The following is a 24,430-nucleotide window of genomic DNA, read 5'->3' on the forward strand; positions in this document are numbered from 1 at the left end:
TCTCCCAAATTTCTCCCGATTTCCACCCGGACAACAAAATTGTTGTAATCGCACTTCCTTTAGCCTTCTCTACAACCTTGCATCACGTCCGCTTTTCCTACATACAAACAATGTGCAAATTAAAAAAAAATAAATAAATAAAATAACGGTTTGAATTGGTCCAGGTTATCGAGGACAGGTGTGACTGCAGCCAGGCAGGTTAGAAAACCCTCGTCTCCATGGCAACGTCTCTGTCGCTTTCACTCATTTGCCGCTTTTCCACTAATGCAGGGGTAGGCAACCCAGAACGTTGAAAGAACCATTTGGGACCCAATTAACACAACGCTGTCAAGCGCCATTCATATAAAATTCGCCGGCCGCACTAATATTAAACTTTCATATTAAGGTGGGGGCCGCAAAATAACGTCTTGTGGGCCGCGAGAAAATATTTCTTAAAAAAAATATTTTTAAATGTCTTTATTTTTATTTTCCACACAAAATAAAATCAAAATATAAATGAACAAAAAGAGGATTAAGAAATGTGAGGCAATGCAAATTATTATTATTATTTTTTTTTAAATAACGGTTTGAATTGGTCCAGGTTATCGAGGAATGTTATTACTGACGGTATTACTGCAGCCAGGCAGGTTAGAAAACCCTCGTCTCCATGGCAACGTCTTTGTCGCTTTCACTCATTTGCCGCTTTTCCACTAATGCAGGGGTAGGCAACCCAGAACGTTGAAAGAGCCATTTGGGACCCAATTAACACAACGCTGTCAAGCGCCATTCATATAAAACTCGCGGGCCACACTAACAATAGACTTTTATATTAAGGTGGGGGCCGCAAAATAACGTCTCGTGGGCCGGAAGAAAATATTTCTTAAAAAAAATATTTTTAAATGTCTTTATTTTTATTTTCCACACAAAATAAAATCAAAATATAAATGAACAAAAAGAGAATTAAGAAATGTGAGGCAATGCAAATAAATAAACTTTTTTTTTTTAAAATAACGGTTTGAATTGGTCCAGGTTATCGAGGAATGTTATTACTGACGGTATTACTGCAGCCAGGCAGGTTAGAAAACCCTCGTCTCCATGGCAACGTCTTTGTCGCTTTCACTCATTTGCCGCTTTTCCACTAATGCAGGGGTAGGCAACCCAGAATGTTGAAAGAGCCATTTTGGACCCAAATAACACAACGCTGTCAAGCGCCATTCATATAAAATTCGCCGGCCACACTAACATTAAACTTTCATATTAAGGTGGGGGCCGCAAAATAACGCCTTATGGGCCGCGAGAAAATATTTCTTAAAAAAAATATTTTTAAATGTCTTTATTTTTTTTTTCCCACACAAAATAAAATCAAAATCTAAATGAACAAAAAGAGGATTAAGAAATGTGAGGCAATGCAAATTAAATTTTTTTTTTTTTTTTTTAAATAACGGTTTGAATTGGTCCAGGTTATCGAGGAATGTTATTACTGACGGTATTACTGCAGCCAGGCAGGTTAGAAAACCCTCGTCTCCATGGCAACGTCTTTGTCGCTTTCACTCATTTGCCGCTTTTCCACTAATGCAGGGGTAGGCAACCCAGAACGTTGAAAGAGCCATTTTGGACCCAAATAACACAACGCTGTCAAGCGCCATGCATATAAAACTCGCGGGCCACACTAACAATAGACTTTCATATTAAGGTGGGGGCCGCAAAATAGCGTCTCGTGGGCCGGAAGAAAATATTTTTTAAAAAAAATATTTTTAAATGTCTTTATTTTTATTTTCCACACAAAATAAAATCAAAATCTAAATGAACAAAAAGAGAATTAAGAAATGTGAGGCAATGCAAATAAATAAACTTTTTTTTTTAAAAATAACGGTTTGAATTGGTCCAGGTTATCGAGGAATGTTATTACTGACGGTATTACTGACAGACAGGTGTCGCGGTGTGACTGCAGCCAGGCAGGTTAGAAAACCCTCGTCTCCATGGCAACGTCTCTGTCGCTTTCACTCATTTGCCGCTTTTCCACTAATGCAGGGGTAGGCAACCCAGAACGTTGAAAGAGCCATTTTGGACCCAAATAACACAAAGCTGCCAAGCGCCATTCATATAAAACTTGCGGGCCGCGCTAACATTAAACTTTCATATTAAGGTGGGGGCCGCAAAATAACGTCTCGTGGGCCGCAGTTGGCCCGCGGGCCGCGTGTTTGAGACCCCTGCAGTAGATGGAGTCTGCGTTCCACTAGATCATGGGTGTCAAACTCTGGCCCGCGGGCCAAAATTGGCCCGCCGTGTAATTTCATTTGGCCCTTGAGGCAATATCAAATTAAACATTAGAGTTGGCCTGCCGGTATTATACAGCGGCGACGCCGCTCTAACACCGCTAATCCTCATACTCGCCAACCCTCCCTAAGTTCATTGCCCCTCCTGAAAATCTCCCGGGGGAACCATTCTCCCAAATTTCTCCCGATTTCCACCCGGACAACAAAATTGTTGTAATGGCACTTCCTTTAGCCTTCTCTACAACCTTGCATCACGTCCGCTTTTCCTACATACAAACAATGTGCAAATTTAAAAAAATTAATAAAATAAAATAACGGTTTGAATTGGTCCAGGTTATCGAGGACAGGTGTGACTGCAGCCAGGCAGGTTAGAAAACCCTCGTCTCCATGGCAACGTCTCTGCCGCTTTCACTCATTTGCCGCTTTTCCACTAATGCAGGGGTAGGCAACCCAGAACGTTGAAAGAGCCATTTGGGACCCAATTAACACAACGCTGTCAAGCGCCATTCATATAAAATTCGCCGGCCGCACTAATATTAAACTTTCATATTAAGGTGGGGGCCGCAAAATAACGTCTCATGGGCCGCAATTGGCCCGCGGGCCGCGTGTTTGAGACCCCTGCAGTAGATAGAGTCTGCTTTCCACTAAATCATGGGTCCGCCGTGTAATTTCATTTGGCCCTTGAGGCAATATCAAATTAAAAATTAGAGTTGGCCTGTCGGTATTATATGGCGGCGATGCCGCTCTAACACCGCTAATCCTCATACTCGCCAACCCTCCCGAGACTCCCGAAGTTCATTGCCCCTCCTGAAAATCTCCCGGGGGAACCATTCTCCCAAATTTCTCCCGATTTCCACCCGGACAACAATATTGTTGTAATGGCACTTCCTTTAGCCTTCTCTACAACCTTGCATCACGTCCGCTTTTCCTACATACAAACAATGTGCAAATTAAAAAAAAAAAATAAAATAAAATAACGGTTTGAATTGGTCCAGGTTATCGAGGACAGGTGTGACTGCAGCCAGGCAGGTTAGAAAACCCTCGTCTCCATGGCAACGTCTCTGTCGCTTTCACTCATTTGCCGCTTTTCCACTAATGCAGGGGTAGGCAACCCAGAACGTTGAAAGAGCCATTTGGGACCCAATTAACACAACGCTGTCAAGCGCCATTCATATAAAATTCGCCGGCCGCACTAATATTAAACTTTCATATTAAGGTGGGGGCCGCAAAATAACGTCTCGTGGGCCGCAATTGGCCCGCGGGCCGCGTGTTTGAGACCCCTGCAGTAGATGGAGTCTGCATTCCACTAAATCAGGGGTCGGGAACCTTTTTGGCTGAAAGAGCCATGGAAGCCAAATATTTTAAAATGTATTTCCGTGAGAGCCATATAATATTTTTTTAACACTGAATACAACTAAATGTGTGCATTTTTATGTAACATTAGAGCAGGGGTAGGGAACCTATGGCTCTAGAGCCAGATGTGGCTCTTTTGACTGCATCTGGCTCTCAGATAATTCTTGGCTGACATTGCTTAACATGATAAGCAATGAATAATTCCGCTGGTAAACACAGTGTTAAAAATAGAGTCCAAAATATAAAACATTCTCATGTATTTTAATCCATCCTTTTGTTTTTCTACCACACCTGTTCAAGAAGTCACAATAATGGTAAGAAGTATTTTATTTATCATCAGTGGGCTTCCGAATAACGATGTTATTAAAAATGTCATTTCCGTTTTTGCGTCTTTGTTTTATATTTTTTGGCAGGTGCAGTCATCAAAAGAGCCACATCTGGGTCTAAAGCAGGGGTCGGGAATCTTTTTGGCTGAGAGAGCCAACAAGCCAAATATCTTAAAAAGTATTTACATAAGAGCCAAATAATATTTTTTTTAACACTGAACACAATTAAACGCGTGCATTTTTAAGTAAGACCAACATTTCTACAGTATAATAAGTCTCTTATTCTTTGTAATAATATTGTTATTCTGAAGCTAACTGTGTGTGTGTGTGGGAGGGGGGGGGGGGGTGGCCTGCGGACCTGCAGCAAAGCGGGGTGTTTCCAGGATCGGCCTCAAAATCAGTGACAGGTGCGTGGATGGCCCCTTGTTATCTACTCAAAAAAAAAGACAATTGCTGGAAAGCAACTGAGAGACTTATTGAAAAATAAAACAATATTGTAACCCTGAAACAGGCTCTCATGTCGGTGCTTGGTGGTCTGAAGAACCCCCAGGAGGGCAAGCCCCACAATAACCAATAATAAATAAATAACTTCTTACCATTAACACAACTTCTTGAACAGGTGCGGTAGAAAATGAATGGATGGATTAAAAACGCATGAGAATGTTTTATATTTTGAACGTTATTTTTTAACACTGTGATTACAAGTGGAATTATTCATTAAAATAAGTGGTAGAAAATGGATGGATGGATGGATTATTCATTACTTGTCGTGTTAAGCAATGTCAGCTCAGATTTATCTGAGAGCCAGATGCAGTCATCAAAAGAGCCACATCTGGCTCTAGAGCATGGGTGTCAAACTCTGGCCCGCGGGCCAAAATTGGCCCGCCGTGTAATTTCATTTGGCCCTTGGGGCAATATCAAATTAACATTAGTGCTGGCCCGCCGGTATTATACAGCTTTCACCGCTGATACTCGTACTTGCCAACCCTCCCGAATTTCACTGTCCCTCCCGAAAAACATTCTCCCGATTTCCAAATGGACAACAATATTGGGGGCTTGGCTTAAAGGCACTGCCTTTAGCGTTCTCCACAACCTGTCGTCACTTCCGCTTTTTCTCCATACAAATAGCGTGCCGGCCCAGTCACATAATATATGCGGCTTCTACACACAGGTGTGTGAATGCAAGTCATACTTGGTCAACAGCCATACATGTCACACTGAGGGTGGCCATATAAACAACTTTAATACTGTTACAAATATGCGCCACACTGTGAACCCACACCAAACAAGAATGACAAAACACATTTCGGGAGAACACCCGCACCGTGACACAACATAAACACGACAGAGCAAATACCCAGAATCCCTTGATGCACTAACTCTTCCGGAACGCTACAATATACACTCCCGCTACCAACAAACCCCGCCCACCTCATTTTATTTTATTTTTGAATTTATTAGCCTGTGGAAAAAGTAAATGTTGATATTTACCTCAGAAGGCTGCCAATAGAAAAGAGGCATTCATTTTTTTAATCAAATTTTATTTAATATACCACTGATGTTTTTTGAAAGTTGATTTTGCACGGGTTGGGAGGGGAGACCCTGCCCCAAGTCGAGGAGTTCAAGTACCTAGGAGTCTTGTTCACGAGTGAGGGAAGAGTGGATGGTGAGATCAACAGGCGGATCGGTGCGGCGCCTTCAGTAATGCGGACGTTGTACCGATCCGTTGTGGTGAAGAAGGAGCTGAGCCGGAAGGCAAAGCTCTCAATTTACCGGTCGATCTACGTTCCCATCCTCACCTATGGTCATGAGCTTTGGGTCATGACCGAAAGGATAAGATCACGGGTACAAGCGGCTGAAATTAGTTTCCTCCGCAGTGTGGCGGGTCTCTCCCTTAGAGATAGGGTGAGAAGCTCTGTCATCCGGGAGGAACTCAAAGTAAAGCCGCTGCTCCTCCACATGGAGAGGAGCCAGATGAGGTGGTTCGGGCATCTGGTCAGGATGCCACCCGAACGCCTCCCTAGGGAGGTGTTTAGGGCACGTCCAACCGGTAGGAGGCCACGGGGAAGACCCAAGACACGTTAGGAAGACTATGTCTCCCGGCTGGCCTGGGAACGCCTCGGGATCCCCCGGGAAGAGCTAGACGAAGTGGCTGGGGAGAGGGAAGTCTGGGTCTCCCTGCTTAGGCTGTTGCCCCCGCGACCCGACCTCGGATAAGCGGAAGAAGATGGATGGATGGATTTTGCACTATTACGTTATATAAGCTCTGCCTGATCCATGGGAGGAAGCCCAAATACCCGGAGGGAACCCACCCAGTCCCGGGGAGAACACGCAAACTCCACACAGAAAGATCCCAAGCCCGGATCCCAAGCCCGGGATTGAACCCAGGATTACTCAGGTATTGTGAGGCAGATGCACCAACCCCTGTGTCACCGTGCTGCCCTATTTAAGTCTTGCTTGTTCAATATTCATTGCAAAACTGGTTTGGGTCCCTATTAAAAGGTTAATTTGTTCAACCTTGGCCCGCGGCTTTGTTCAGTTCTACATTTTGGCCCATTCTGTATTTGAGTTTGACACCCCTGCTCTATAGCCATAGGTTCCCTACCCCTGCACTAAATGTAGTCTGCCTACCACTAGATGGAGCCTGTGTACCACTAAATGTAGCCTGCCTACCACTAGATGGAGCCTGTGTACCACTAAATGTAGCCTGCCTACCACTAGATGGAGCCTGTGTACCACTAAATGTAGCCTGCCTACCACTAGATGGAGCCTGTGTACCACTAAATGTAGCCTGCCTACCACTAGATGGAGCCTGTGTGCCACTAAATGTAGCCTGCCTACCACTAGATGGAGCCTGTGTACCACTAAATGTAGCCTGCCTACCACTAGATGGAGCCTGTGTACCACTAAATGTAGCCTGCCTACCACTAGATGGAGCCTGTGTACCACTAAATGTAGCCTGCCTACCACTAGATGGAGCCTGTGTACCACTAAATGTAGCCTGCCTACCACTAGATGGAGCCTGTGTGCCACTAAATGTAGCCTGCCTACCACTAGATGGAGCCTGTGTACCACTAAATGTAGCCTGCCTACCACTAGATGGAGCCTGTGTGCCACTAAATGTAGCCTGCCTACCACTAAATGGAGCCTGTGTGCCACTAAATGTAGCCTGCCTACCACTAGATGGCGCCTGCGTGCCACTAAATGTAGCCTGCCTACCACTAGATGGAGCCTGTGTGCCACTAAATGTAGCCTGCCTACCACTAGATGGCGCCTTCGTGCCACTACCACAGTAGAGAAAGAAGCGATTCGGCATTATTGAGCTCAGGAAGACTTGTTTCTTTGTTGACGTTTGTTCTGTGGTTTCTAAAAGGACTCAGCTTGTCAAAAAAGTTTTTCACTGAATGCAACGTCTCAAAGTGTAAAAGTACCACAGCAAAATGTGCGGAAAGCATATTTCCAAGTCTCCATGTGACTACAAGAAGGGTCATGTCAACATGGATCATGTGACATAAAAAGTCAACAATGTCTTCAGGCTCAAGGGCGCTCCAGTTCCAGAGACACTCCCTGAGCGCCGAGGCAGACATGGAGCCAGGATCTACACTGGTGGCTGTGAGGAGCACCAGGGTGGTTCTGTCGGGACAAGTCCGACCCGCAGTCATCCTGATCAAGGATGGCAAAATCCACCAGGTGCTTCCAGACGGGGAGACGTCCCAGGACGCCGTGTCTGAGGTAACTCCACACACAGAGGTGGGTAGTAACACGCTACATTTACTCCGTTACATTTACTCGCTACTTTTTATTTTTATCGATCTATTAATGTTTGTTTTGGTTATGACAGAGCTTCAAAGTAGAATCAACGTATGTCTGCGTTTCACCAATCACATGCAGTCACTGGTGACGTTGGACCAATCAGACAGAGCCAGGCGGTCACATGACCGTGATACGTAAAACCCGACATAAACATGTTGACAAACTTATTCGTACGGAATATGTACTGTACTGTGCAATCTAATAATAAAAATTTCAATCAATCAATCAAAAGTGTAAAGGAAAAAAGACACTTTTTATTTCAACCGGACCTCCCGTCAAAAGCCTAAAGACTGATCGCACAGTTCCTGTCTTCACAATAAAAGCGCCGCCCCATCGCGCCTGCGTTAACAAAATAAGAGTCTCCGAAAGCCAGCGCAAACAAGCTAGCAAGCTACGGTGTTTGCCGCCAATGTATTTCTTGTAAAGTGTACAAAAACTAATATGGAAGCTGGACAAATAAGATGCCAAAAACCAACGACTTTCATGTGGTATTAGACAGAAAAGAGGAACTTTTTTTTTCTCCTCCATTTGAAAACGTGGACGTCTGATTCCAATCAATGCAAGTCATCAGAATCAGGTAATACACCAACTTATATTCTTGTCTTCATGAAAGATAGGAATCTATGTGTTAAACATGCATGTATATTCATTAAAACACCTTTAACATGTCAACAAAAACAGCAAAATAAATAAATATAAATTATATACTGTATATATAAATGTATGTATGTATATATATATATGATATGTGTATGTATGTATATATGTATATATGAGGTAGATCACCTTGACTTGGTCATTTACTAAGTAATTGATTAATGTTGAAAAACTTATTGGGGTGTTACCATTTAGTGGTCAATTGTAGGGAATATGTACTGTACTGTGCAATCTACTAATATAATTTTTAATCAATCAATCAATCAATCAATCAAATCAATCAATGCCTACTGAGCCTATGGTGCTGTTAAGTTATTGTGCCTCAATGTGCCATTTTTTAAATTGTATTTTAATATACTATTATTTAATATATATTATTGTTTTAGTTGCTTAAGAGATATTCCTGGCTCTGAATTTGCTCATTTCTATTTTTTATGTTTTTGTGCATTATTTGTTGCCGTAGTCAGGTTACTCATCAGTTACTCAGTACTTGAGTAGTTTTTTCACAACATACTTTTTACTTTTACTCAAGTAAATATTTGGGTGACTACTCATTACTTTTACTTGAGTAATAAATCTCTAAAGTAACTGTACTCTTACTTGAGTACAATTACTGGCTACTCTACCCACCTCTGTCCAAACATGGTCTTAAGTCTTCTTGATAGGGACTGTGTACCGGATTCGGTACTTGGCTAGGCGCCGACCAAATCTGATGCACGGGCGGTTTCAGACTAAACACCGGCTCACAGGAGCAATCAGCACTGACAAACTCCCTCTGAGTAACCTTGCAATATTCTACACCGGGGGTACCCAAACTACGGCCCGCGGACCGGATACGGCACGCCAGTGTCCAATATCCGGCCCGCCGGAAGTCCCAAGTTTTTATTTTTGTTTCTACCGCTTGTTACTCTTGGTGTCTCCTAGCCACTCAGGCAAATCATATTGTCCATATATATATATATATATATATATATATATACACACAGGCCTGAACCGGTCAGGACTCTGTGCAGGCCAGTCAAGTTCATCCACACCAGACTCTGTCATGGACCTTGCTTTGTGCACTGGTGCAGAGTCATGTTGGAGGAGGAAGGGACCCCGCTCCAAACTGTTCCCACAAGGCTGGGAGCATGGAAATTGTCCAAAATGTTATGGTATCCTAGAGCATTCAAAGTTCCTTTCACTGGAACTAACTCTGGAAAAACCAACCCCGCACCATAATTCCTCCTCCACCAAATTTCACACTCCGAAATGTAGCGTTCTCCTGGCAACCTCCAAACCCAGACTGGTCCATCAGATTGCCAGATGCAAAAGCGTGATTTATCTCACCAGAGAAGGCGTCTCCACTGCTCTAGAGTCCAGGCGGCGACGTGCTTTACTCCAATGCATCCCACGCTTTGGTGATGTATGGCTTAGACTCAGCCGCTCGGCCATGGAAACCCATTCCATGAAGCTCTCTGCGTACTGTACGTGGGCTAATTGGAAGATCACATTAAGCTTGGAGCTCTGTAGCAACTGACTTGGCTTCAGCATCCGCTGACCCCTCTCTGTCAGTTTACCTGGCCTACCACTTGGCGGCTGAGTTGCTGTTGTTCCCAAATTCTTCCCTTTTCTTATAATGAAGCCGGAATATTTAGGAACGAGGAAATTTCAGGACTGGACTTGTTGCACAGGTGACATCCTATGACTGGAAATCACTGAAAGCGGCCCATTCAGTCCCCATGCCTTATTGCTTGATTTTATGCACCTGGGGCCGGGCCAAGTGATTAAGACCCCTGGTTCGGAGCCTTTGGATGGGTGGCCAAATACTTTTGGCAATATAGTGCGTGCGCCAAAATTTTTTGTTCTACACCAACACAGCAAAGTATGCATGGTAGAAAATGCTCCGACGTAATGCGTTAGCTCGATGCTAATTTACATTGGATTTGCCATAGGCAGGCTAGTGTTAGCATTTGCGATTTTGCATGGCGATTTCAACACCTCCAAATTCGGCAACGAAAACTAAGATGAACGCGAGGATCAACTAGCTGCTGCGTAATAATAAGCACCATACTTACAGTATTAATACTTTGTAGGGCGCAACATAACTAATTCAGCGACTCCCTGAACTGTACTCGGACAGCACAGTTCATATTTATCACCGCACTAATGTTCCTGAAGTTGGTGCTGTTGAGGTACCGCTATCAAGTCCGAGGTACCGGTATCAAGTCTGAGGTACCGGCATTTGGTAGCGCATGTGTGTAAAAAGTATTTCCGCAGGTGTGGGACGTGGGAGACCGCGTGGTGATGCCAGGGATCGTGGACTCTCACGTTCACGTCAACGAACCCGGCCGCACGTCCTGGGAGGGTTTCTGGAGCGCCACCAAGGCGGCGGCGGCAGGAGGCGTGACGACCTTGGTGGACATGCCGCTGTAAGTTGGTCCCGGTCCCCACACGGTCAGTAACCTCCTGGACCCGGTCCTCCTGGACCCAGGGGGGAGGGTAAACACTTTGGGGGAAGTTTTAGAAACCAGGTCAGGGTCATCGTACCGGACTAAGGGGAGTCCACAGGAGACTGCGGTCTTTGGCCATTATGGGTTTTAGACCTCAGACAGTGCTTTTTCTTTGGCTTTTTGGACCACCAGTTCTGGCCATGCCAGCAACTTAAGGTTTCTGAGTTCGATCCCCGTCTGCCGCTGTGTCCTGGGGCAAGACGCCTGCCCCCAGTCCCACCCACACTGTTGAGGTGATGGCTTTCACTATGTAAAGCCCTTTCAGTCACTAGAGAAAAGTGCTACATAAATATAAGTCACTTATGTGGTTGTAGACTTTGCTTTGTCTTTGGATTTTTGTGTCTTTTGGACCGCCAGTTTTGCTTTTATTTGTGCTTTTGGACTGCAAGTTGTGTTTTGTTTGTTTTTTTCACTTTTTGTGTTTCTTTGGTCATGATTTTATGCTTTTTCTTTGGCTTTATGTATTTTTGGTACCAACAGTTTAACTTTTTCTTTGTTTTTTATGTCTTTTGAACCGACAGTTTTGCTTTTTCTTTGGCTTTTTGTATTTTTGGTACCAACAGTTTAACTTTTTGTTTGGTTTTTATGTCTTTTGAACCGACAGTTTTGCTTTTTCTTTGTCTTTTTGTGTCTTTTGGACTGCAAGGTATGTTTTTTTTTGTTCGTTTTTTGTCTTTTGGAGAGCAATTTATGCTTTTTCTTTGGCTTTATGTATTTTTGGTACCAACAGTTTAACTTTTTCTTTGGTTTTTATGTTTTTTGAACCGACAGTTTTGCTTTTTCTTTGGCTTTTTGTGTCTTTTGGACTGCAAGGTATGTTTTTTTCTGTTCATTTTTTGTCTTTTGGAATGCAATCTTTGCTTTTTCTTTGGCTTTTTGTGTCTTTTGGACCGCAAGTTTTGCTTTTATTTTGGCTTTTGGACTGCAAGTTGTGTTTTTTTTTTTTTTTTACTTTTTGTTTTTTCGGTCATGAATTTATGCTTTTTCTTTGGCTTTATGTATTTTTGGTACCAACAGTTTAACTTTTTCTTTGGTTTTTATGTCTTTTGAACCGACAGTTTTTCTTTTTCTTTGGCTTTTTGTGTCTTTTGGACTGCAAGGTATGTTTTTTTTGTTCGTTTTTTTTTTTGTATTTTGGAGAGCAATCTTTGCTTTTTCTTTGGCTTTTTGTGTCTTTTGGACCGCAAGTTTTGCTTTTATTTTGGCTTTTGGACTGCAAGTTGTGTGTTTTATTTTTTTTTTTTTCACTTTTTGTGTTTTTTTGGTCATGAATTTATGCTTTTTCTTTGGCTTTATGTATTTTTGGTACCAACAGTTTAACTTTTTCTTTGGTTTTTATGTCTTTTGAACCGACAGTTTTGCTTTTTCTTTGGCTTTTTGTGTTTTTGGTACCAACAGTTTAACTTTTTCTTTGGTTTTTATGTCTTTTGAACCGAAAGTTTTGCTTTTTCTTTGGCCGTTTGTGTCTTTTGGACTGCAAGGTATGTTTTTTTTTGTTCGTTTTTTGTCTTTTGGAGAGCAATCTTTGCTTTTTCTTTGGCTTTTTGTGTCTTTTGGACCGCGAGTTTTGCTTTTATTTTGACTTTTTGTATTGTTTGGACTGCAAGTTAGGTTTCTAATGAGTTTTTTGTGGTCCTGAATTAATGCTTTTTCTTTGGCTTCATGTATTTTTGATACCAACAGTTTACATTTTCCTTTGGTTTTTATGTCTTTTGAATCACCAGTTTTGCTTTTTCTTTGGCTTCTTGTATCTTTTGGACTGCAAGTTGTTTTGTTTTTCTTGTCTTCTTGTGTGTTTTGGTCCTTAATTGATGCTTTTTCTTTGGCTTTATGTATTTTAGGTACAAACAGATGAACTTTTTCTTTGTTTTTTGTGTCTTTTGAACCGCTAGTTTTGCTTTTTCTTTGGCTTTATGTATTTTTGGTGCCAACAGTTAACTTTTTTTTGGCTTTATGTTTCTTTTGGACACAATCTTTGCTTTTTCTTTGGCTTTTTGTGTCTTTTGGACTGCCAGTTTTGCTTTTATTTTGGCTTTTTGTACCTTTTGGACTGCAAGTTGGGTTTTTTTTTTACTTTCTGTGTTCTTTGGTCCTCAATTTATGTTTTTTTCTAGGGCTTTATGTATTTTTGGTACCAACAGTTGAACTTTTTGTTTGGTTTTTATTTCTTTTGAACCACCAGTTTTGCTTTTTCTTTGGTTTCTTGTTTTTTTGTACTGCCAGATTTGCTTTTTCTTTGGCTTCTTGTGTCTTTTGGACTGCAAGTTGATATTGTTTTTCTTGTCTTTTTGTGTTTTTTGGTCCTTCATTGATGCTTTTTATTTGGCTTTATGTATTTTAGGTACCAACAGTTTAACTTTTTCTTTGTTTTTTGTGTCTTTTGAACTGCTAGTTTTGCTTTTTCTTTGGCTTTATGTATTTTTGGTGCCAACAGTTTAACTTTTATTTGGTTAATATTTCTTTTGGACTCCCAGATTTGCTTTTTTTTTGGCTTTATGTATATTTGGTCCCAACAGTTTAACTTTTCTTTGGCTTTATGTTTCTTTTGGACAGCAAGCTTTGCTTTTTCTTTGGCTTTTTGTGTCTTTTGGACCATCAGTTTTGCTTTTATTTGGGCTTTTTGTATTTTTGGACTGCAAGTTGGGTTTTCTTTTTGTCTTTATGTGTTTTCTGGTCCTCAATTTTTGCTTTTCCTTTGGCTTTATGTATTTTTGGTTCTGACAGTTTAACTTTTATTTGGTTTTTATGTCTTTTGAACCGCCAGTTTCGCTTTTTTTTTTTTTTGGGCTTTTCGTTTCTTTTGTACTGCCAGATTTGCTTTTTCTTTGGCTTATTGTGTCTTTTGGACAGCAAGTTATGGTTTTTTTGTGTCTTTTGGACAGCAATATTTGCTTTTTAATTGGCTTTTTGTGTCTTTTGGACAGCAATCTTTGCTTTTTCTTTGGCTTTTTGTGTCTTTTGGACTGCAAGACATGCTTTTTTTGGTCTTTTTGTGTCTTAGACAGCATTCCTTGCTTTTTTTTTGGCTTTTTGTGTCTTTTGGACCATCGGTTTTGCTTTTATTTTGTCTTTTTGTATTTTTGGACTGCAAGTTGGATTTTCTTTTTGTCTTTTTGTATTTTTTGGTCCTCAATTTATGCTTTTTCTTTGGCTTTATGTATTTTTGGTTCTGACAGTTTAACCTTTATTTGGTTTTTATGTCTTTTGAACCGCCAGCTTCGCTTTTTTTTTTTGGGCTTTTCGTTTCTTTTCTACTGCCAAATTTGCTTTTTCTTTGGCTTTTTGTGTCTTTTGGACTGCAAGTTATGTTTTTTTCGTTTTTGTTGTGTCTTTTGGACAGCAATATTTGCTTTTTAATTGGCTTTTTGTGTCTTTTGGACTGCAGGTTCCGTTTTTTTTTGGTCTTTTTGTGTCTTTTGGACATCAATCTTTGCTTTTTGTTTGGCTTTTTGTGTCTTTTGGACTGCAAGATATGCTTTTTTTTGGTCTTTGTGTGTCTTTTAGACAGCATTCCTTGCTTTTTCTTTGGCTTTTTGTGTCTTTTGGACCATCAGTTTTGCTTTTATTTAGTTTTTTTGTATTTTTGGTCTACAAGTTAGGTTCTTTTTTTGTCTTTTTGTGTTTTTTGGTCCTCAATTTATGCTTTTTCTATGGCTTTATGTATTTTTGGTTCTGACAGTTTAACTTTTATTTGGTTTTTATGTCTTTTGAACCGCCAGTTTCGCTTTTTTGGGGGGGGGGGCTTTTCGTTTCTTTTGTACTGCCAGATTTGCTTTTTCTTTGGCTTTTTGTGTCTTTTGGAATGCAAGTTATGTTTTTTTTGTTTTTGTTGTGTCTTTTGGACAGCAATATTTGCTTTTTAATTGGCTTTTTGTGTCTTTTGGACTGCAGGTTCCGCTTTTTTTTTTGTCTTTTCGTGACTTTTGAACAGCAATCTTTGCTTTTTCTTTGGTTTTTTGTGTCTTTTGGACTGCAAGACATGCTTTTTTTTGGTCTTTTTGTGTCTTTTAGACAGCATTCCTTGCTTTTTCTTTGGCTTTTTGTGTCTTTTGGACCATCAGTTTTGCTTTTATTTTGGCTTTTGTATTTTTGGACTGCAAGTTGGGTTTTCTTTTTGTCTTTTTGTGTTTTTTGGTCCTCAATTTATGCTTTTTCTTTGGCTTTATGTATTTTTGGTTCTGACAGTTTAACTTTTATTTGGTTTTTATGTCTTTTGAACCGCCAGCTTCGCTTTTTTGTTTTTGGCTTTTCTTTTCTTTTGTACTGCCAGATTTGCTTTTTCTGTGGCTTTTTGTGTCTTTTGGACTGCAAGTTATGTTTTTTTCGTTTTTGTTGTGTCTTTTGGACAGCAATATTTGCTTTTTAATTGGCTTTTTGTGTCTTTTGGACTGCAGGTTCCGTTTTTTTTTGGTCTTTTTGTGTCTTTTGGACATCAATCTTTGCTTTTTGTTTGGCTTTTTGTGTCTTTTGGACTGCAAGATATGCTTTTTTTTGGTCTTTGTGTGTCTTTTAGACAGCATTCCTTGCTTTTTCTTTGGCTTTTTGTGTCTTTTGGACCATCAGTTTTGCTTTTATTTAGTTTTTTTGTATTTTTGGTCTACAAGTTAGGTTCTTTTTTTGTCTTTTTGTGTTTTTTGGTCCTCAATTTATGCTTTTTCTTTGGCTTTATGTATTTTTGGTTCTGACAGTTTAACTTTTATTTGGTTTTTATGTCTTTTGAACCGCCAGTTGCGCTTTTTTGGGGGGGGGGGGCTTTTCGTTTCTTTTGTACTGCCAGATTTGTTTTTTCTTTGGCTTTTTGTGTCTTTTGGAATGCAAGTTATGTTTTTTTTGTTTTTGTTGTGTCTTTTGGACAGCAATATTTGCTTTTTAATTGGCTTTTTGTGTCTTTTGGACTGCAGGTTCCGCTTCATTTTTGTCTTTTTGTGTCTTTTGGACTGCAAGACATGCTTTTTTTTGGTCTTTTTGTGTCTTTTAGACAGCATTCCTTGCTTTTTCTTTGGCTTTTTGTGTCTTTTGGACCATCAGTTTTGCTTTTATTTTGGCTTTTGTATTTTTGGACTGCAAGTTGGGTTTTCTTTTTGTCTTTTTGTGTTTTTTGGTCCTCAATTTATGCTTTTTCTTTGGCTTTATGTATTTTTGGTTCTGACAGTTTAACCTTTATTTGGTTTTTATGTTTTTTGAACCGCCAGCTTCGCTTTTTTTTTTTTGGCTTTTCGTTTCTTTTGTACTGCCAGATTTGCTTTTTCTGTGGCTTTTTGTGTCTTTTGGACTGCAAGTTATGTTTTTTTCGTTTTTGTTGTGTCTTTTGGACAGCAATATTTGCTTTTTAATTGGCTTTTTGTGTCTTTTGGACTGCAGGTTCCGCTTTTTTTTGGTCTTTTCGTGTCTTTTGAACAGCAATCTTTGCTTATTCTATGGTTTTTTTGTCTTTTGGACTGCAAGAAATGCTTTTTTTGGTCTTTTTGTGTCTTTTAGACAGAATTCCTTGCTTTTTCTTTGGCTTTTTGCGTCTTTTGGACCATCACTTTTGCTTTTATTTTGTCTTTTTGTATTTTTGGACTGCAAGTTGGGTTTTATTTTTGTCTTTTTGTGTTTTTCGGTCCTCAATTTATGCTTTTTTTTGGCTTCATGTATTTTTGGTTCCAACAGTTTAACTTTTATTTGTTTATTATGTCTTTTGAACTGCCAGTTTTGTTTTGTTTTTGGCTTTTCTTTTCTTTTGTACTGCCAGATTTGCCTTTTCTTTGGCCTTTTTTGTCTTTTGGACTGCAAGTTATGTTTTTTTTTGTTTTTGTTGTGTCTTTTGGACAGCAATATTTGCTTTTTATTTGGCTTTTTGTGTCTTTTGGACTGAAGGTTCCTCTTTTTTTGGTCTTTTCGTGTCTTTTAGAAAGCAATCTCTGCTTTTTCTTTGGCTTTTTGCATCTTTTGGACCGCCAGTTTTGCCTTTTCTTTGTCCTGCCGTGTCTCCTGGATGTCCCAGCTGTGTGCGTGAGACTGACTCCTCTCTGTGTGTCTCAGGAACAGCATCCCCCCCACCACCACGCTGGCTCACTTCCACTTGAAGCTGCGAGAGGCGACAGGGAAGTGTTTCGTGGACACGGCCTTCTGGGGCGGCGTGCTTCCCGACAACCAGGTGCGGCCTCACCAAACGCTCTCTTGGACGCGCCAAAAAGTGACAAACATTTCCCACAGCTGGAGCTGCAGCCCATGATCCGGGCGGGCGTGGCCGGCTTCAAGTGCTTCCTCATCCACAGCGGCGTGGACGAGTTCCCCCACGTGGGCGAGTGTGACCTGCACGCCGCCATGAAGCAGCTGCAAGGCACAGGAAGCGTGCTGCTGGTGAGACAGGACACGCCTCCTGTGGCATCCCAGCAAAGTGAAATATTCTTCCTTTCTTTTAGTTCCACGCCGAGCAGGAAGTTCAACCAACAAGTGACCACGGCGGTAAATGTCGTCCACTTACTGCTTTTTGCTGACCTCCAGTCTTTTCCATCAAGGCTCACTTAAAACCTTTATGGGTCACTTTGACACATTTTATGGATTTAAGATGCTGAGACGATTACAGGCTAAAAAATGAATTTGAACTGAAGTCTTAGGTGACATCATCATAATGGTGGACCAAAAAAGCCAAAGAAAAAGAAAACATTGCTTTGATGCTGATGAACTGGGCTTGTACGTGACAACACCAAAATAGTGTCGAAAATGCAAAACTGCTGCTCTAACAGACAGAAAAAAGCTGGACGTATAAAAGAGAGTAAAACTCAAAAGGAAGCCAACTGGTCCAAAATAGGTACACAATGTGAAAGAAAAAGGATAACCTGCAGTCAAAAAGACACAAAAGTGCAAAGAAAAAGCAAAACTGGTTGTTCAAAAGACAACAAGTCAAAGAAAACGTAAACGTTGCTGTTTAAAGGACACAAAAAGCCAAAGAAAAAGTCAAACTTGCTGTTTAAAAGACAGAAAACGCTAAAGAAAAAGTCCAACTTTCTGTTTAAAGGACACAAAAAGCCAAGGAAAAAGTCAAACTTGCTTTTTTAAAGGACACAACAAGCCAAAGAAAATGTCAAACTTGCTGTTTAAAAGACAGAAAACACTAAAGAAAAAGTTAGACTTTCTGTTAAAAGGACACAAAAAGCCAAAGAAAAAATCAAACTTGCTGTTTAAAAGAACACAAAAAGCCAAAGAAAAAGTCAAACTTGCTGTTTAAAGGACACAAAAAGCCAAAGAAAAAGTAAAACTCAATGTTTAAAAGACACAAAAAGTCAAAGAAAAAGTCAAACTTGCTGTTTAAAAGGACACAAAAAGCCAAAGAAAAAGTCAAACTTGTTGTTTTAAGGACACAGAAAGCCAAAGAAAAAGTCAAACTTGCTGTTTAAAGGACACAGAAAGCCAAAGAAAAAGTCAAACTTGCTGTTTAAAGGAAACAAAAAGCCAAAGAAAAAGTCAAACTTGCTGTTTAAAGGACACAAAAGGCCAAAGAAAAAGTCAAACTTGCTGTTTTAAAGGACACAAAAAGCCAAAGAAAAAGTCAAACTTGCTGTTTAAAAGACAGAAAACACTAAAGAAAAAGTCCAACTTTCTGTTAAAAGGACACAAAAAGCCAAAGAAAAAGTAAAACTTGCTGTTTAAAGGACACAAAAAGACAAAGAAAAAGTCAAACTTGCTGTTTAAAGGACACAAAAAGCCAAAGAAAAAGTCAGACTGGATGTTTAAAAGACACAAAAAGTCAAAGAAAAAGTCAAACTGAATGTTTAAAAGACACAAAAAGCCCCCCTAAAGAAAGTCCAACTTGCTGTTTTAAAGGACACAAAAAGCCAAAGAAAAAGTCAAACTTGCTGTTTAAAAGGACACAAAAAGCCAAAAAAAAGTCAAACTTGCTGTTTAAAGGGACACAAAAAGCCAAAGAAAAAGTCAAACTTGCTGTTTAAAGGACACAAAAAGCTAAAGAAAAAGTCAGACTGGATGTTTAAAAGACACAAAAAGTCAAAGAAAAAATCAAACTTGCTGTTTAAAGGACACAAAAAGCCAAAGAAAACGTCAAACTTGCTGTTTAAAAAACAGAAAACACTAAAGAAAAAGTCCAACTTTCTGTTAAAAGGACACAAAAAGCCAAAGAAAAAGTCAAACTTGCTGTTTAAAGGACACAAAAAGCCACAGAAAAAGTCAAACTTGTTGTTTAAAAGACACAAAAAGCCATAGAAAAAGCACAAGGCCGCCACAGCCATGTTGATAGTGACCTCTCTGAAGGTCACACTAAGGAGCTGTAGTCAGGTGTGACCTTCAACCTGTCAGCCATGTTGATAATGACCTCTCTGAAGGTACCACTAAGGAGCTGTAGTCAGGTGTGACCTTCAACCTGTCAGCCATGTTGCTAGTGACATCTTTGAAGGTCACACTAAGGAGCTGTAGTCAGGTGTGACCTTCAACCTGTCAGCCATGTTGATAGTGACCTCTTTGAAGGTCACACTAAGGAGCTGTAGTCAGGCGTGACCTTCAACCTGTCAGCCATGTTGCTAGTGACATCTTTGAAGGTCACACTAAGGAGCTGTAGTCAGGTGTGACCTTCAACCTGTCAGCCATGTTGATAGTGACATCTTTGAAGGTCACACTAAGGAGCTGTAGTCAGGCGTGACCTTCAACCTGTCAGCCATGTTGATAGTGACATCTCTGAAGGTCACACTAAGGAGCTGTAGTCAGGCGTGACCTTCAACCTGTCAGCCATGTTGATAGTGACCTCTTTGAAGGTCACACTAAGGAGCTGTAGTCAGGTGTGACCTTCAACCTGTCTGCCATGTTGATAGTGACATCTTTGAAGGTCACACTAAGGAGCTGTAGTCAGGCGTGACCTTCAACCTGTCAGCCATGTTGATAGTGACATCTTTGAAGGTCACACTAAGGAGCTGTAGTCAGGTGTGACCTTCAACCTGTCAAGCATGTTGATAATGACCTCTCTGAAGGTCACACTAAGGAGCTGTAGTCAGGTGTGACCTTCAACCTGTCAGCCATGTTGATAATGACCTCTCTGAAGGTCACACTAAGGAGCTGTAGTCAGGTGTGACCTTCAACCTGTCAGCCATGTTGATAATGACCTCTCTGAAGGTACCACTAAGGAGCTGTAGTCAGGTGTGACCTTCAACCTGTCTGCCATGTTGATAGTGACATCTTTGAAGGTCACACTAAGGAGCTGTAGTCAGGTGTGACCTTCAACCTGTCAGCCATGGCGATAGTGACCTCTTTGAAGGTCACACTAAGGAGCTGTAGTCAGGTGTGACCTTCAACCTGTCAGCCAGGGCGATAGTGACCTCTTTGAAGGTCACACTAAGGAGCTGTAGTCAGGTGTGACCTTCAACCTGTCAGCCATGTTGATAGTGACCTCTTTGAAGGTCACACTAAGGAGCTGTAGTCAGGTGTGACCTTCAACCTGTCAGCCATGTTGATAATGACCTCTCTGAAAGTCACACTAAGGAGCTGTAGTCAGGTGTGACCTTCAACCTGTCAGCCATGTTGATAGTGACCTCTTTGAAGGTCACACTAAGGAGCTGTAGTCAGGTGTGACCTTCAACCTGTCAGCCATGTTGATAGTGACCTCTCTGAAGGTCACACTAAGGAGCTGTAGTCAGGTGTGACCTTCAACCTGTCAGCCATGTTGATAGTGACCTCTCTGAAGGTCACACTAAGGAGCTGTAGTCAGGTGTGACCTTCAACCTGTCAGCCATGTTGATAGTGACCTCTCTGAAGGTCACACTTAGCAGCGGTAGTCAGGTGTGACCTTCAACCTGTCAGCCATGTTTCACCTTGGCGACTGGACATTTGGCCACGCCCCTTTCATACGGGAGAAAGGACCAGCCGTCAATCAAGACAATCGCCATGGCAACCGGCCGCCAAAGTGTCCCTCTCCCGTGTGCCCCCAGACCCCAAGGACTACCACACCTTCCTGCAGTCCAGACCAGACCAGATGGAGGTGGAGGCGGTCCGCACCGTCACTCAACTCTGCCTGGAGTACAGGTGAGCATCTCCGTCGCCGTGACAACCAGCAGCCGCTGTAGCGTCCCTCTTGGCCCCGCCCCCCTTAGGGTGCGCTGCCACATCGTCCACCTGTCCTCCGCTCGGCCCCTGGCCCTCATCCAGGAGGCCAGGCAGGCCGGCGCCCCGCTGACGGTGGAGACCACCCACCACTACCTGAGCCTGAAGGCCGAGGACATACCTGCCGGGGCCACGCAGTTCAAGTGCTGCCCCCCCATCAGAGGAGCCCAGAACCAGGTACACTGACTGGGGGCGGGGCATGGGGGCCACCTGCTGACCACTTTGACCCCCAGGAGGAGTTGTGGGCGGCGCTGAAAGGCGGCCAGATCGACATGGTGGTGTCAGACCACTCCCCCTGCACACCAGACCTGAAGAAGCTGGACTCTGGAGACTTCAGTCAGGCCTGGGGGGGAATCTCGTCTCTGCAGTTCGGTGAGAAGACCGCCTGAAGTCTTGGGACAACATGGAGGGGAAACCTCTGTTCTTTTCCAGGCCTGCCTTTGTTCTGGACTTCGGCCTCGCCGAGAGGTTTTCAGCTGGCCGACGTGGTCCGCCTCCTATGCCGGAACACGGCCCAGCTCTGCGGTCTGGGCCACCTGAAGGGGAGCCTGGAACCTGGCTATGATGCAGACCTGGTGGTCTGGGACCCCGAGAGGGACTTTCAGGTTGGTACTTGGAGCCTTCAAAGGACACAAAACAACAATATTGGTGTACTTTTCACTTCAAAGTATACAAAACAACAATATTGGTGCTTTTGTTTTGCACCATGACTAGGGAAGGTTGTTTGCATTGTGTTATATACAAACCCCGTGTCCATATGAGTTGGGAAATTGTGTTAGATGTAAATATAAACGGAATACAATGATTTGCAAATCCTTTTCAACCCATATTCAGTTGAATATGCTACAAAGACAACATATTTGATGTTCAAACTCATAAACTGTATTTTTTTTTTGCAAATAATAATGAACTTAGAATTTCATGGCTGCAACACGTGCCAAAGTAGTTGGGAAAGGGCATGTTCATTACTGTGTTACATCACCTTTTCTTTTAACAACACTCAATTAATGTTTGGGAACTGAGGAAACTAATTTTTGAAGCTTTGAAAGTGGAATTCTTTCCCATTCTTGTTTTATGTAGAGCTTCAGTCGTTCAACAGTCCGGGGTCTCCGCTGTCGTATTTTACGCTTCATAATGCGCCACACATTTTCCATGGGAGACAGGTCTGGACTGCAGGCGGGCCAGGAAAGTACCCGCACTCTTTTTTTTATGAAGCCACACTGTTGTAACACGTGGCTTGGCATTGTCTTGCTGAAATAAGCAGGGGCGTCCATGTAAACGTTGCTTGGATGACAACATATGTTGCTCCAAAACCTGTATGTACCATTCAGCATTAATGGTGCCTTCACAGATGTGTAAGTTACCCATGCCTTGGGCACTAATGCACCCCCATACCATCACAGATGTTGGCTTTTAAACTTTGCGTCGATAACAGTCTGGATGGTTCGCTTCCCCTTTGGTCCGGATGACACGATGTCGAATATTTCCAAAAACAATTTGAAATGTGGACTCGTCAGACCACAGAACACTTTTCCACTTTGCATCAGTCCATCTTAGATGATCTCGGGCCCAGAGAAGCCGGTGGCGTTTCTGGATGTTGTTGATAAATGGTTTTCGCTTTGCATAGTAGAGCTTTAACTTGCACTTACAGATGTAGCGACGAACTGTATTTAGTGACAGTGGTTTTCTGAAGTGTTCCTGAGCCCATGTGGTGATATCCTTTAGAGATTGATGTCGGTTTTTGATACAGTGCCGTCTGAGGGATCAAAGGTCACGGTCATTCAATGTTGGTTTCCGGCCATGCCGCTTACGTGGAGTGATTTCTCCAGATTCTCTGAACCTTTTAATGATATTATGGAGCGTAGTTGTTGAAATCCCAAAATGTCTTGCAATTGCACTTTGAGAAACGTTGTTCTTAAACTGTTTGACTATTTGCTCACGCAGTTGTGGACAAAGGGGTGTACCTCGCCCCATCCTTTCTTGTGAAAGACTGAGCATTTTTTGGGAAGCTGTTTTTATACCCAATCATGGCATCCACCTGTTCCCAATTAGCCTGCACACCTGTGGGATGTTCCAAATAAGTGTCTGATGAGCATTCCTCAACTTTCTCAGTATTTATTGCCACCTTTCCCAACTTCTTTGTCATTTCTTGCTGCCATCAAATTTTAAAGTTAATGATTATTAGCCAAAAAAACAAAAAGTTTATCAGTTTGAACATGAAATATGTTGTCTTTGTAGCAAATTCAACTGAATATGGGTTGAAAAGGATTTGCAAATTATTGTATTCCGTTTATATTAACATTTAACACAATTTCCCAACTCATATGGAAACGGGGTTTGTACATAAATGCTGACTTTATTGCTACCAAAGACATGGCAGCTTTGTGTTATTTACTATAACCTTTATTTTTTGGGGTAATAGTATTTCTAGAATGCTAGTGTAGCATCATTTTGGAAATGTACCGAAGCAGCCACTTCTGACATTGTGTTCCAGATCAAAGAAGAGAACATCCATCACAAGAACAAGGTAAGGGACCCAGAGCTGAGAATGTTGTTCCCGCGCTGATTGTGCGTGTGTGCACAGGTAACTCCTTACCTGGGCGTCACACTGCGAGGCGTGGTGGCGTCCACCGTGGTGAGGGGACGGCTGGTGTATCACCAAGGCTCCTTCAGTCCTGAGACCCTGGGGAAGACCCTGCTCATCCCCGCCAGGACCAGTCCAGGAGGAGAGTAGGACGCTGCATGACTTTGTCGTTGGGCACAAAGTCACTGCGGGGAAGGTGTATTCCAATAAAAGATGATCAAATGCTGCATGGTTGTATTTCCTGCTCAAGGCATACAGAACTTCTCAGGATAAAAATACCCTAAAAAATGTGCAACAACAAACCCGTTGATGAACAAGAACAAAAAGGTTTGATAATAACTGGCTCACCTGTGCACTTAAGATCCACTATGGACTGGACTCTCACACTATTATGTTGGATCTACTAGGGACTGTACTCTCACACTATTATGTTGGATCCACTATGGACTGGACTCTCACACTATTATTATTGATCCACTTTGGACTAGACTCTTACTATTATGTTAGATCCATTATGGACTGGACTCTCACTATTATGTTAGATCCACTATGGACTGGACTCTCACACTATTATGTTAGATCCACTAGGGACTGGACTCTCACACTATTATGTTAGATCAACTATGGACTGGACTTCCACACTATTATTATTGATCCACTTTGGACTAGACTCTTACTATTATGTTGGATCCATTATGGACTGGACTCTAACTATTATGTTAGATCCACTCTGGACTGGACTCTCACATTATTATGCTAGGTCCACTATGGACTGGACTCTCACACTATTATGTTAGATCCACTATGGACTGGACTCTCACACTATTATGTTAGATCCACTATGGACTGGACTCTCACTAT

At 41.8% G+C, this 24,430-nt stretch overlaps 1 protein-coding gene across 2 annotated transcripts; it reads left to right on the plus strand.

Moving 5' to 3' along the window:
* The first annotated feature begins 7,258 nt into the window (after positions 1–7,258).
* On the plus strand, positions 7,259–23,796 carry zgc:103559 (Allantoinase, mitochondrial). 2 transcript variants are annotated; one of them, XM_061888081.1, is made up of 11 exons: positions 7,259–7,684; positions 10,664–10,815; positions 16,921–17,035; positions 17,095–17,241; positions 17,304–17,346; positions 20,814–20,907; positions 20,976–21,162; positions 21,219–21,357; positions 21,418–21,590; positions 23,480–23,512; positions 23,570–23,796. In XM_061888081.1, the coding sequence occupies exons 1-11, from the start codon at positions 7,460–7,462 to the stop codon at positions 23,717–23,719; spliced, it is 1,458 nt and encodes a 485-aa protein (XP_061744065.1). In that variant the 5' UTR covers positions 7,259–7,459; the 3' UTR covers positions 23,720–23,796. The 2 variants fall into 2 exon arrangements, with proteins under 2 accessions (XP_061744065.1, XP_061744067.1); XM_061888083.1 differs by having other exon boundaries at positions 7,261–7,666.
* The last annotated feature ends 634 nt before the right edge of the window (positions 23,797–24,430 follow it).

The sequence above is a fragment of the Nerophis ophidion genome, linkage group LG26, assembly GCF_033978795.1.
Source record: "Nerophis ophidion isolate RoL-2023_Sa linkage group LG26, RoL_Noph_v1.0, whole genome shotgun sequence".
NCBI classification, from domain to species: domain Eukaryota; kingdom Metazoa; phylum Chordata; class Actinopteri; order Syngnathiformes; family Syngnathidae; genus Nerophis; species Nerophis ophidion.

Excerpts from the sequence above, each read along its gene's own strand:
- zgc:103559 (XM_061888081.1), top strand. The coding sequence starts at position 7,460 with ATGTCTTCAGGCTCAAGGGCGCTCCAGTTCCAGAGACACTCCCTGAGC. Across the intron at positions 17,036-17,094 it reads GCGTGCTTCCCGACAACCAG|CTGGAGCTGCAGCCCATGAT; the intron begins GTGCGGCCTCAC and ends CATTTCCCACAG. Across the intron at positions 21,358-21,417 it reads AATCTCGTCTCTGCAGTTCG|GCCTGCCTTTGTTCTGGACT; the intron begins GTGAGAAGACCG and ends GTTCTTTTCCAG.